This window comes from Boeremia exigua, assembly GCF_020726555.1.
Source record: "Boeremia exigua strain MPI-SDFR-AT-0100 chromosome Unknown C7974scaffold_9, whole genome shotgun sequence".
NCBI lineage: Eukaryota > Fungi > Ascomycota > Dothideomycetes > Pleosporales > Didymellaceae > Boeremia > Boeremia exigua.
The window spans coordinates 1,204,590-1,216,656 of record NW_025763526.1 but is presented as its reverse complement, the minus strand read 5'-3'; the positions used below and the strand labels follow the sequence as shown (position 1 = coordinate 1,216,656).

The window sequence follows — 12,067 nt, the reverse complement described above, 5'->3', positions numbered from 1 at the left end:
GCGCTAGCGGAGCTGTTAGCGTCACCCGTGCCCACCAGCCACTGAGGCGTCAGGTCCTCCAACTCTCCGCATCACCAACATCACAGCACGACATCGCCCTTGTCAACAGCCCGCAACACTCGCTGCGTAAATTGGTTTCGTGAGAAAATCTATGGATTCATGTCTATGTAATAGATACTTACAAAGCTTTGAGCAGCAAGACGGTGTGGTGATTAGAAAAGGAGAGCACAATGCCAGGATGAACAACGTGAGATTGATTACTACAGAAAGACGAAACGAGTATTACGCATTATCCTCATAAGTACTCGGAATCCTTCTGTCTCCGATACCAACACCTGTGGGTACTGTAACCCTCACCAATGTTAAACTGCGTACATAATTGTCGAGAAGTTCAACAGCAACAGCTCAGATTGGAGTATAAGGCTGAGCCTGGACCTGTGCAGTCTCAGGAGATTCAGTGCGGACTATGCTGGCGTGTCCGTGTTGCTGTCCCGTCTTGATTGCCACATTCTGCTGACGCTCTACCTCGACCTCTGCTGCGTACTTGCTCTTGGCGCGGATCTTTGGTCCAGCCCGATAGATCCAGAAGACAGGGATGATAACTAAAACAGAAAGCCCGAACAGAAGCCACGTCGCATTCTGATTGCCGAGCTTGTGGTACATGGGTCCAGTGTAGAAAGAGCAGATGCCAGCCAGAACGTCGCGGGAGAAGCCGTTGCCTCCGGTAGCAGATGCTGAATACTTGCCACCGTACGCAGCGACCATGTAGTCGATGGTAGCAAAATAGATCGCCATATTAGCCCATCCGATAAGGACTGCGAAGATAAGTGGCGCAATCCACGGAAGTGGAGGACCGGTGACTGTGAAAGCCGAGCCGAGGAGTCCAATGGAAAGGAGGGGGGCAATGAACAATAAGCCCCACAAACGAGTCTCCGGACTCAAGTCCTTACCAGCCTTGCGCTTCTGGTTGTCTCTGCGGATGATCGGAACGTACGATAATCCTGCGGCCCAATATCCAATGAAGAGAGCCGACAAGGCAAAGCCGAGTTGGCTCGGGGTGAAATCCCAGCCTCCTGGACCAAAGACGTATCCATAAGACTCAAGAAAGCTGAAGATGAGAGCATCAGCAAATCCGGAGAGAAGCGACAGGAAAAGAACAATGGGCTCAGTCGCCAGCATCTTGTAGGGACGACCCATGAGCGCTGCGGCGTGTTTCCAATCGAACTTCTTGTCTTCAGTGGGGCCGCGAATGGTGCATTCACCATCTGTTTTGCGCATTTTCTTGGCCTTTCGGTCGAGCATGACCGTGGAGCGTGTTTCTGGGACGAAGAAGAAGTGAATAGCCTGAACCGTTATGCCGAGAATGAGCTGGATCCAGAAGTTCCACCTCCAATGGAGAAACTGCTCGATTGAGCCACCAGCCATGCCGCCGATAACTGTGTCGCAGTTAGTGAGTTGGTTTGCAGGATCGTGGAGATCACTTACCGGAACCAAGGCAAGACCAAAGCGAAGCCCAAAGTACAGCATACTGTTGCTCATCAGGATGGAACATGTCGGCGACCATGCCGAGCGTGACCGAACCACCGGCTGAGCAAACACCACCCAAAACGCGGGCTGCGAGAACCATGTTCCAAGATGTGCTTGCTCCTGCCAGGATCTGCCAAATATTGACAGAGCCAAGCGAAAGCTGCATGACGATCCAGCGCCCGAAGTCTTCTGACCATGGCGCCCACAACTCGCAACCAAATCCGTAAGGGATCAGGAACCAAGCCAGACCCGCTCTTGCATTGGTGAAGTGGTTATTGCCCAGGTTGTAGTGCTCGTTCAGTGGGGCAATGGCATTTGAGTACACGGCTGCGTTGTAGTCTGATTAAGGATTGCGTTAGCAAAATGCATCGATTACGATACTCGCTGGCTAGAGGAAAGAGATGGCTTACTCATGCTTGTTTGGCACAAAGCAACGACTGTGAGAATCCACCACTTATACTTGTACGAGAACGCATACGCAGTGTCCTTGATGTCTGCGCCTTCGCTCAGTCTGGTGACACCGTTGGCATCAACGAGACCTTGCGTTCGCTCAACCGCTGGCCCAAGGGAGCTGCTGTTACTCTCATGTCTTGCATGTCCGGCATGGACCCCCTTTTCTTGTGTGGTATCCATAATTGTAAAGAAGTCTGCTAAGGTCAGTCAACGTACAGACGATGAGGTCCTTAAAGGGTCGGAACGGTTGGGCACTCACCGTTTCTCAGGTACGAGGTCTCCAAAATAATCAAAGATCTTGGTGTGTAGGGCTCCTACACTGTGGCAGTGGGTCTGAAGAAGCGTGGAGGGATGCACATTATAAAGAGAACTGTTGTATTCGTGAAACATTGGTACTAGGCGTGACCTGGGACAAAATGACCGAACCAACATTGTGCACTCCAACCAATAGCGAAGGATCCATACTTTCGGCCAGTTGATCGCGAGTCCAAATTGAAGACCCTGGGTCCAGCCTTGAGGTCCCTGATTGTGCAGTTTCCCTTGAATTGCAAGCTTCGATGCTCACCTGACTTGATGAACCTCAATTCTTGCGAGTCCCCCGAATCACGATGGTTGTGCTGGGGAAAGTTTGCGCAAGTCCACCCTCGACCTCACAACCGTAGAAATTGGTAGCGATCGCTCCCTCAACAATTTTCAGAGGAGTGCACACGACAACCAAACAACCCAGGCCCCATACCCCGCAAGTTCATGTCTATAGAATGTACCCTACATAAAGACAGCCTGTGCCTGCAACGTATGCCGGATCAGACCCAGATTGGAACTGATTGGATTCAGCAAACTTCCCCTATCCGGTAACGCGCTACCCACGAGCCAAATGCACATGATGTATGCATTGCATGTATATCCTTGACTCCACTGCGAACACACACAGCTTCCCCCGCGACTAGTAACCACCCAACGCGCGAACATACGGTACGCTCACGTCACTGTCCCACTCGCGTCCTTCTCTGATCCAGGATATTCACGGCGTTCAGTACAGTTTATGGTTGTCTCTTTATTCGCACCGCTGGCGACCGCATCGTGTCTCCAAATCGAGCCTGAGCTTCTCCAGTGCTATAGTGGCCTCGCAGGACTGTATAGCAACATCCCGCTTGTCATGTAACCGCTGCTCTTGACTCGGATGTACTGGCTTCGTATTCGGGCTTGCCGTCTGAGTCTTGACACAGTCTGAAAGATACCTAAGCTCGCTGGATCCCAAGTCAGGGGTTTTGCTCTGTTCGAACTTGAATGTGGTGAGGGTTATAGCAGGCTTTCCAGCTTGTCCCTCGTGTAAGATCCTTGTTGAGCCTAGAGGTACTGCTTTCTCTCCATAATTCGCTTTCAGCATGGCTTTCGGATGTGCACTGGTAATATTGTAAATTAAGAAGTTCCGTTATCTCCAACACATTTAACTCTTGATGACTTGATGGGAACCGCCGCAATCTAAGTGTTCTTGTCGAAAGAGCGTGTGGATTTTCTCGATAAGCTTGCTGTGTTGGCGAACGTAAGCGGAGTACGGTTGATTGAAGTGTTATGCGGAAGCAGCTAAATAGACAGCAAAGGTCGTTCGAGATTAGCTTGAGTGGAACGCACAATGTCAGATAAAACATAAAGCATGAATGGTTGTTTCGCATTGGCGTTTATAAGTTCTCAAAGCTAGACGAAATGGGAACAAAGAGCGCGTGAAACCATATCTTTGTTCTGTTCTGTGAAGTATCCAGCGCTGCTTTTGCCCCAAAGAATCAAATTTTTAAAATCAAATCAATTCCAGCCAGTCAGCAATTTGTGCCTTTGAAACGCTTGTAGCGCACAGGCAGCGTAACAAAGCTGGACCGCACCGACACACTTTCATCTGGATGTAGTCCACGCTTCAGTGAACATGCTTCCAGAGTGTAGACGAGCGCAGATTGAGATTGGACAACTCAAATGGAAGGGCTGACGATCTTATTAGCTTCACCTTTGTCATGACGGTGCATGGGCAAATCTTACTGGGGTTAGACGCTAGCTGTAGTTGAGCCAGTCATCTGTATGAAGTACTACTCCTCTCTGCTGAAAGATGGCTCGAGGTGTCTCTGGAAGCATCTTTTCAATCCTGCCCATGCTTCTGCTGAAGAGCCCAAACAGACTCATGCTTGGACACGATCTCGTTAAAGAAGCTTGCAAACTCCTCATCGCTCAGTTTTTGCAGCTCGCGGCGCGTTGTGCGCTTGTGCATGTCCATCTCGTCTTCCATGAAGTTTATGAGTTTGGTGTGGAGGAAGCGTTGGTGACTCTGTGACGTGCGAATAGGCTTTTCTGGGATCAAGCTCTCGAGCAAGGTCAGGTGTGTCTTGACGTCCTAAGACAGATCAGTACATGAAGAGCACACAAGTCACTGTACTTACCTTCGCCATCTGGGTGGGCCGAGTGCCATCCTCAGGGCTTGATGAGCTGTCATGAGCTATGCCAATGGAATGCTCTTGGTCTGAGTCTTCCATAGTCTTTGCTGCTATGATATTCACCGCATGCACTTGGTCGCGAAGATGAGGCGGTGTCGACATCGAGGTCAACGTAACAGGTTTATCTCGACGGTGGCTTGGTAAAGAAACCTTTGGAGGTGAGTCTTCTAGAAGATGTGCTAGCGGGAGAGCCCAGGAAGGAACAGACGTCGTTCCTGTGGACTCAGAATCTCGCGACGTCGAGGTTGCTGGGCGCGATACGGGCCGGTCAAGGGGAGCCTGGAACCGTGATATCTTCTCATTGATCTGATTAGCAAGCTTAACACTTGATCCGGTCTTGAGATCTGGCATTGCTGCTGTTTCCGATACCATTTGGGACGTCTGGAGTGGTTTGTTGACTGGAGGGGTGGTCTCAGTGATTTGATTAGCACGCTGGATACTTGAGCCGACCTTAAGATCTGGCATTGCTGCTATTTTCGATACCACTCGGGAAGTCTGGAGTGATTCGTTGGCTGGAGGAGGCGTACTGGGCGTCGTAGATGTAGACTGTTCAATACTGGGACCTGGTGCAGAAGCACGAGGCAAGTAGTGCGCGCGCGGCATAGGTGCCGGCCAGTTACCCACACGTGTGGAGTTAGCCGTTGTGAGCGAGCCATTACTGACGCTTCCAGTAAGCCCATCGGTAAGAAGCCTCTCACGCTTGAGCGCCTGCCTCTGTCGGTCAGTAGGGAGGTATCTGTCAAACCGCGGGTCTGGCAGCCTGCCCGTCCCGGGCACGCTCTCTGGATCGGGCTGCCAGGTTGCAGCCTCGGGCGTGGGCGCTGGGAAACTATCCCAAGAGAGCCCCGCCGCTTTCACGGCTTGATTTGATTAGCTGATAGCCTTTGCGTGCGAAATTAAGTAGTTACGTACTTGACTCCCTCATGTACGGCATGATACTTGTCGTCGTGGCTCACAAGTCGCGTGTCGTGTGTTGAGGTGTTGTGGTGTTGCCGAGCTCGAGGTGGAAACGGCGGCGGAGCAATAAACCGTCTAAGAAATCGGGGTGAAAGCAGCTGCCTCTGACGTTGCTGGGTGACCGTCGCTGGCAACAGCGGGCCAGAACACGACATGACGGATACTTCTGCGATAATGACCACGCAGGTGAAGGTCACAGGATGAATTGCCTGATGTATAGATGTACAGTATTTCCATGATGCAGGCGCGTAGTCGACTTGCCGTAACGAAACGAGAGTCATGCCATTGTGTAGGGCAGGGTCTTCAACAACCACAGCCACGAGTAAGGTGCTGTACCGTGCAACACTGAGTAAAGTGCTACATGATGGACAACTGATGCGTAGACGCAATCGGAATCGTGATGATACGAGCGTTGTCGGCTGGCGCTTTTGGCGTGTACTAGCTCACTCGTAGCGTCCCGCGTCACCAAGCCGGGGGCCCTTCACCCTACGAGACTGCCACTTTGACGACCGCAGCTCTGAATTCGCCTTGCGCGGTCCGTGACTTGAATACTTACCGCTTCTACTGTGTCAATCAATGCCCTGTGCAGACTGACAGAGCAGAGGTGAACGGCCAATGCGCTAGACGGCTCTACCGGTAGTTGATTATCCTCACGTGGCAGCGTGTCATTCTGCTTGTCGATCCTCCACACCACCTCACTCCATTTGGCATCTCGCTTACGATTCGCGTTGTATCACCTCGCCAGAACCTCCGACGACTCAATCGCAACCCGGATTCTGCATTGTCTGCGGGCAGCAATCATTATCGACGGTCATTGAGGCTGAGTAGCTCCAGCCCGCTGCAAGCCACTGGTGTTGATCTCCAGCTCTCAGCCATTTCCACCAGAGTTGAATGAGTGGTACTCGGTCTTTCACTTCACTCCTCGATCTAAGGTGCTGCAAGCAGTCTTTTACTTCCGTGTCCTGCCGTCCAGTCAGGCAAGCGCAGTCTTCGCCTTTATTTGCTGCACTCTTACACCCCTGCATCTTCCGCCGAATGCCGCAACTCTCTGTTTTGTGCGCCTCTCCCGAGTCTTCTCACTTCCGCCTTTGACCTTTGCAGCAAGAGCTCGGGATTGCTCGGAAACCATGAAGCAAAAGTTCACGTATTCGAGGAAGGATAAGACGCGGCCACGCAACAATGGGGATTCGACACCAGATGACGAGGACGGCAGTCGCAAGCGACGGAAAACCGACAGCCCCAGCGAAACCAGCAGCTTTGTGTCTGTACCCACAATTTCCTCAACAGCCTCTAGTATTCGCGCAAGAGGCTCTGCCATATTTAAAAGAACATCGCAACTTTTCGGTGGGCCTGTCTCGATTCCGCAGGACGATGCAGATCTCGAAGTCACGCCGAAGCCACGGAAATCTCTAGCAGGATTGTTTGACAAGGCCTTACAGCCCCGATCCACGCAATCTCCAATTCCAAAGCAGCCAAACATCCACGGTAGTCGTGATGAATTTGTGCGGACGATAGAAGTCAGGAAGAAAGAACCACACGCAACTCAACCGAACGGCAGCTATCTCCCAACCCCGCCATCAGAAGTGCAAAGGCTTCGCAGCAGTGGCACAGGCAGTAGTAACTCGAGTGGGCCAGGCGCAAGATTGAAGCCTGGTTCGACGTCTGGACACTATGACGGCTCTTCCGAGGTAACAGACCTCTGCCGGAAACGTAGCAAAGGCAAAGTCCAGAAGCAGACCTACGTTCCAAAATCCAATGCAGCCCAGAATACGAAGCATTCAGGCGTAGATCTCTTTGGCGACCAGCTGCCGAAGCGATCAAGGGAGGTCCAGTTGTAAGCTTACTCGTCCTCGTTAAGAGATACGGCTAACCTCTTTAGGTGGTCTACCAACCAGTCCAAGTCGCCTCTCCTGCGCCTTCCAGGAGAGGTACGTGCACGCATCTACAGATACGTCCTTGGTGGTAAAACCATCACCATCGGATACGAAACCTATCGGCGTGTAGAAACGGCCTCTGAGCCCGCCAGGGTCGTTCCAACCTTCAGGTATTGCTGTGCCGTCTACAGCCAGCCTAATGTCGACCCGTTCAAGAAGCAACTACCATATATCAACGTCACATTCGGCTTTACCTTACTTAACAATATTTGCCGGCAGCTGTATTACGAAACAGCAAAGCTACCATATACTCTGAACACTCTCGCGTTCTCTTCGCACAACACCTTGTTCAACTTCCTCTTTCTGGAGCAGCGACTATCCTGCGAGCAGCGCGACGCAATTACATCAATCACGCTACAAGATGCACTACCGATGTCGAATCTGCTCATCTACTTGCGTAACCTGCAGAAGATCGTACTGGTCGATGATCTGCCAGGCAACCCGAAGGGTACATACAAGGTCACCCGCGTCAAGGGCAAGATACCCAAGCTACTGAATACACGACACGTCTGGGGAGGTTAGAGTTCACACTTTCTTGTCTTAACATGCATTTGGATCGGCGTTATGGGCCATTGCCTTCGGCATGAATATATACCAGACATCACGAATCTACGATAAATGCAGCGCGGTCTATAAGCAAGGGGATGGCGCACATGTTTTCCGCTTCTACAAAGAGCGATACCATCAGATATACTGTGGAGGTGGGGTTGATATATACATCTGACGTATGCTCATTCCAACAATGCAATCATAGCTTTTTTTTTCCTCGCTGCTGCTCTCTCCGCTCCTGCTCTGATATCGTAAATGATGACGCCTAATATCCCAGCATTCACTGCGAAGAAAGCTACGCTCGAAAGCCAGAGACCAGGCACAAACGTAGAATACCCGTTGAACTCCAGCTGAAATCCCTGCTGTAACCACGCCACTTGTCCCACCACCCAGGCTGCAAGCGCAGTGCACCCGGCTGAGCGAGAGCTCAGAAGGATCGAGTCCGGAAGATAGTATGGCAAGAACATCATGTACCAGAGGAAGTACTATTGGACAATCAGTAACTGGACGTCATCTATTCGAGCGTGCAGTCGACTTACCTGGCTTGTGCAGACCTTGTTGAATGTTACAAAAGCAAACGTCTGCGCCAGCATCGTCGCGGCAAGGTCTTTCTTAGCTAGTGCCAGAGGGATCATGACAGCGCTGAGAAGGAGCTGAGGTACGAACGCGAGGCGTTCAAGTTCGAGGGTCGATTGGCTGCCTCCTGGGGACGACTTGAGATAGAGAAGAGTGTTGTACGGCGAGAAGTTGTGGCGGTGGTCGATGCGAGTAAGGTGGTAGAAGTAGCTGTGCTCCAGGAATGGCCAGGCGTACATTTCGTACATGACAACATTCAAGGCTGCGAACGCGATGAAGCTACTTACAGCGAGCTTGATCCGCTGTGGGTTGACAAACGCTACGAGCTTGTTCAACTTCGACCCTGGCATGCTGCTCTGAGATCCGTGTTTTGATGTTCCATCCTTTGTCTCATCAAGCCACCAGACAATTGAAGCTGCGTAGATGAAGGGATAGATCTTAAAATGGACAGCGAACCCAAGCAACAGCCCCGCCAATATCGTCCTATTCGCTAATACCGCCCAAAGAAGCGCAGTCACGAAAACACCTAGCAGCCCCTCTGAGCTACCTCTAGTACTGATCGTCGCGACCATGGGGTTCATCAGCCAGATACTCGCAAATCTCAGAGCTCTTTCTTTGTCCAATCCTCTGTACTCTCTCAATATGCGGTACATCATCCAACCTGCAACAACGTCGCCAACAGCAAAGAGTGCTTTTCCGAACGAAAACCAGAAGGTCCCGGGCCATGTCGTTGGGTATATCAACCAGGCGAGCAGGGGCGTGTACCTGTATGTGTCTCGTGCATAGGGAGATTGACCACGGGATATGAACCGAGCTGCGTCAGTAAAAACGAAATAGTCGATATCCGTATATTTCATGGGCGAATTCGCGTCCTGCCATAGTCCGTAAAGGAGAAACACTACACGAAGGAGTGTAGCTGCTGTGAACACCAACGCAGGACTGCGGAAAAAGGTCGACAACACCATCGTAATATCAACAAAAATGCAATTGAAAGCACACACAAGGCCCGATGAGAAGATCGGAGCCTGAACTTGATTCGAGATGTCAAGTCTCATCTGCAACTCTGGCCGTCACAGCACGAGCAATCGCAGCCGAGGCCCCGAGTCCTGATTGAGCTAGCTCCCACGTGCCAGCGCGCCTGCACCGTTTGCACTTCGTCATAGTCAGGCCCCTCGACCGCGTCAACGAGATTGCTTTGTCGAAACTCATGAACCAAAACAAACGTAAGAGAGACGAAAAGATGGCGGATGCAGGCAAGCCCGAGCAGCCAACCGGCCCGTTCATTGCCATGTTTGAAGGGTTCCGGAAAGAGTTGGACGAGCATCACGATCGCCGCGAGAGGATCATCAAAGCGTCGAGGGACATTACTGCGTCAAGCAAGAAGATGTAAATATCCGTTGGCTCACCCACTCTGTTTACAAGGCTAACATGCTTTAGCATTTTCACATTACAAAGGTTGGCATCATCGAAAACATTACCTTCATCACGCATTGACAAGATCAAACAGAGTTCGCAACGTAGGCCAACCAGTCCCACCATTTGCCCACAAGTCCAATGCTCAGTACTGGGAAACGATACAAAAGCAATTCTCCAGCATAGCCTCGGACCTGCAATCCCTTAACGCGCACCGTTATGCGCACAACATCACAGGCGGCAACCAGGAATTTATCGAGGCGCTGTCTTTCCAGCACTACCTGGAAACGCAATCCCTAATCTCGTATGACGAGGCCAAAGCCAAGATTGCGGCTCTGAGCAAGGGCGAGCCGAAAGAAGGAGATTTGCAACAAGAACACAATGTCGTGCCGCTCAGTCCCGAAGACTACATTCTGGGCATCTGCGACATGACGGGCGAGTTGATGCGCTTCAGCGTCACCTCTATGGCCACGAATGGCAAGCTCCCGGCGGGCAGGGCCAAGGCGGTTCCAACATCGAAGTCACCTGCTGCGACAGATGACGCAGATAAGATGGAAATAGACTCACAAGCAGCCGCGTCCACCGAGGATCAGAAGCCACGAACTGTCTTGGATGATCTGCGCTCGATCAGGTTGCAGCTGGAGATGTTCGAGGCTCCGTACGGGCCGAAGTGGGTGAGCGAGCTGGAGACGAAGAAGATGCCAGTTTTGCGCGAATGTGTCGACAAAGTAGAGAAGGCGTTGTACGGACTCACAGTGCGCGGCTCGGAGAGGCCGAAGGGGTGGATGCCAGATATGAGCAGCGATAGACGGGCGGAGGTAGAGAGCTATTAGGCCTCCCATGGCTGGCCAACACAACAAACAATACGGTTGAAGCAATGGTCAAAAGTGACTTTTGCAATGTCGCCCAACGAGCGTACATACATCATTCATATACAGAAAGGCTTACAAGACAACGCTAACATAGCCCATAAGAACATAAAGTCGTTCGATGCAACGATCGTTTGAGCACCTCCCCCCAGCCCTCTTGTTGGTATCCATCATATCTAATCCCTCGCCCATCTGCTCAAGCACCCTCAGATGAGCCGTCTGTATCCAGTCCCCACAGGCAACGCGCGCCCACGTCTGCCAACTTGGCCACGCTCTCACGTTTAGTCATGGAGGAAACCAGCCCAACCGTGGTGAAGGCTTCCATCCTAGATCAGTATTGCCGGAACCGCGGCGTGCGCGCTTAGTGGGTCTCGTCGCGGATGAGAGCAACGATCATGCTGTACAGGTAGAAGAAGAACATCAGCAGGTGGAAACCAAGCTTGATGAAGGATTCCTGGTCTTGTTAATACACCGTAGTCTGAACATGTTCGGCGACGCGTACCTTCTTATGAACATTCAGCTTCCTGAAGATTTCTGTTGCATCGAGCAAGTGGTTCTTCTCGAAGATCCTATCTTTCGTCAGCGCAGAGTCCTTATCTTCTTGCCAAGTGCACGTACTTCTTGCCATTCCATGCCAGGAGAGGCAGATTGAGAATGAGCGCGACCCAGTATCCATTAATGAGGAAGAGGAAGGTCAGGAAAGCGTGAACGGCGGCTTCGGGGATGATGTAGGTGTTGAGGCGGTTGCAGAGGTCGATGGGGTTGATGTAATCACTGGCGCAAAATTAGCATGTGCTTGCAGCCGGGCGCGACGCGGGCAGACTGGGCTACGCGAAGCGCTTGCTCCTCGAGGTTGGGAAACTCACCATTCGAGATCGCTGTACATAATGGTGAAGAAGACCTGCAAGAACAGGTTGACGGCGTTTATCAACACCGCCAGAAGGTACAACCATGCTTCGCCAGTCATTTTGAGGAGTTCTTGTGCAGCGCAGTACGAGGATTGGTAGGGTGAGGTGTGACGGAAGCTGGCGGTACAGCCTGAGACTACGTATCGATGCGATTGCGTGTGAGGTGTGCAGTTGTGGAGCGGATGCGGTCGTGTGTTTGCAGGCTGCGGGCTAGACGCGGTAAGCTAGCTCGTGCGCGGCGGGGCGTAGAACTGGAGGTAGGTTGTGATGACGTAGCACCCAACAACTACAGTGACTATAGGGTTCGGATGTAACGAGTCGCAGAGAGCTCTTGTGGACGTGCTCAAGCTGTCAGCAAGCAGGCAGCGATAACTTCTGGATGACGTTTACAGAGACAGATGCTG

At 51.8% G+C, this 12,067-nt stretch overlaps 6 protein-coding genes across 6 annotated transcripts; 2 read left to right on the top strand and 4 right to left on the bottom strand.

Moving 5' to 3' along the window:
* Positions 1–81: 81 nt before the first annotated feature.
* On the bottom strand, positions 82–2,729 carry C7974DRAFT_465015 (major facilitator superfamily domain-containing protein; the record flags this gene model as incomplete). The annotated part of the gene is made up of 4 exons (XM_046146281.1): positions 82–1,436; positions 1,486–1,866; positions 1,938–2,116; positions 2,701–2,729. The coding sequence occupies 4 exons, from the start codon at positions 2,727–2,729 to the stop codon at positions 406–408; spliced, it is 1,620 nt and encodes a 539-aa protein (XP_045994839.1). The 3' UTR covers positions 82–405.
* Positions 2,730–3,632: 903 nt separating this feature from the next.
* Positions 3,633–5,542, bottom strand: C7974DRAFT_232111 (uncharacterized protein). Its single transcript, XM_046137390.1, has 4 exons — positions 5,370–5,542; positions 4,404–5,317; positions 4,009–4,357; positions 3,633–3,954 (listed from the first exon to the last, which is right to left on the bottom strand). Exons 1-3 carry the CDS (start codon positions 5,389–5,391, stop codon positions 4,106–4,108), a joined length of 1,188 nt encoding a protein of 395 aa, XP_045994838.1. The 5' UTR covers positions 5,392–5,542; the 3' UTR covers positions 3,633–3,954; positions 4,009–4,105.
* Positions 5,543–6,541: 999 nt separating this feature from the next.
* Positions 6,542–7,870, top strand: C7974DRAFT_415574 (uncharacterized protein; the record flags this gene model as incomplete). Its single annotated transcript, XM_046143907.1, has 2 exons — positions 6,542–7,248; positions 7,294–7,870. 2 exons carry the CDS (start codon positions 6,542–6,544, stop codon positions 7,868–7,870), a joined length of 1,284 nt encoding a protein of 427 aa, XP_045994837.1.
* Positions 7,871–8,079: 209 nt separating this feature from the next.
* On the bottom strand, positions 8,080–9,514 carry C7974DRAFT_363857 (PIG-M-domain-containing protein; the record flags this gene model as incomplete). The annotated part of the gene is made up of 2 exons (XM_046139772.1): positions 8,437–9,514; positions 8,080–8,382 (listed from the first exon to the last, which is right to left on the bottom strand). The coding sequence occupies exons 1-2, from the start codon at positions 9,436–9,438 to the stop codon at positions 8,080–8,082; spliced, it is 1,305 nt and encodes a 434-aa protein (XP_045994836.1). The 5' UTR covers positions 9,439–9,514.
* Positions 9,515–9,713: 199 nt separating this feature from the next.
* On the top strand, positions 9,714–10,719 carry C7974DRAFT_316244 (Translin; the record flags this gene model as incomplete). The annotated part of the gene is made up of 3 exons (XM_046138553.1): positions 9,714–9,859; positions 9,911–9,928; positions 9,981–10,719. The coding sequence occupies 3 exons, from the start codon at positions 9,714–9,716 to the stop codon at positions 10,717–10,719; spliced, it is 903 nt and encodes a 300-aa protein (XP_045994835.1).
* A 51-nt stretch (positions 10,720–10,770) lies between these two features.
* C7974DRAFT_399561 (ER-derived vesicles protein-like protein ERV14) lies at positions 10,771–12,048 on the bottom strand. The gene is made up of 4 exons (XM_046142418.1): positions 11,622–12,048; positions 11,374–11,529; positions 11,258–11,324; positions 10,771–11,209 (listed from the first exon to the last, which is right to left on the bottom strand). Exons 1-4 carry the CDS (start codon positions 11,720–11,722, stop codon positions 11,117–11,119), a joined length of 417 nt encoding a protein of 138 aa, XP_045994834.1. The 5' UTR covers positions 11,723–12,048; the 3' UTR covers positions 10,771–11,116.
* Between the last annotated feature and the right edge of the window lie 19 nt (positions 12,049–12,067).

Excerpts from the sequence above, each read along its gene's own strand:
- C7974DRAFT_232111 (XM_046137390.1), bottom strand. The coding sequence starts at position 5,391 with ATGCCGTACATGAGGGAGTCAA. Across the intron at positions 5,318-5,369 it reads GCCGTACATGAGGGAGTCAA|CCGTGAAAGCGGCGGGGCTC; the intron begins GTACGTAACTAC and ends AATCAAATCAAG. Across the intron at positions 4,358-4,403 it reads GGCCCACCCAGATGGCGAAG|GACGTCAAGACACACCTGAC; the intron begins GTAAGTACAGTG and ends GATCTGTCTTAG.
- C7974DRAFT_399561 (XM_046142418.1), bottom strand. The coding sequence starts at position 11,722 with ATGACTGGCGAAGCATGGTTGTACCTTCTGGCGGTGTTGATAAACGCC. Across the intron at positions 11,530-11,621 it reads ATGTACAGCGATCTCGAATG|TGATTACATCAACCCCATCG; the intron begins GTGAGTTTCCCA and ends ATTTTGCGCCAG. Across the intron at positions 11,210-11,257 it reads AGCTGAATGTTCATAAGAAG|GAATCCTTCATCAAGCTTGG; the intron begins GTACGCGTCGCC and ends TAACAAGACCAG.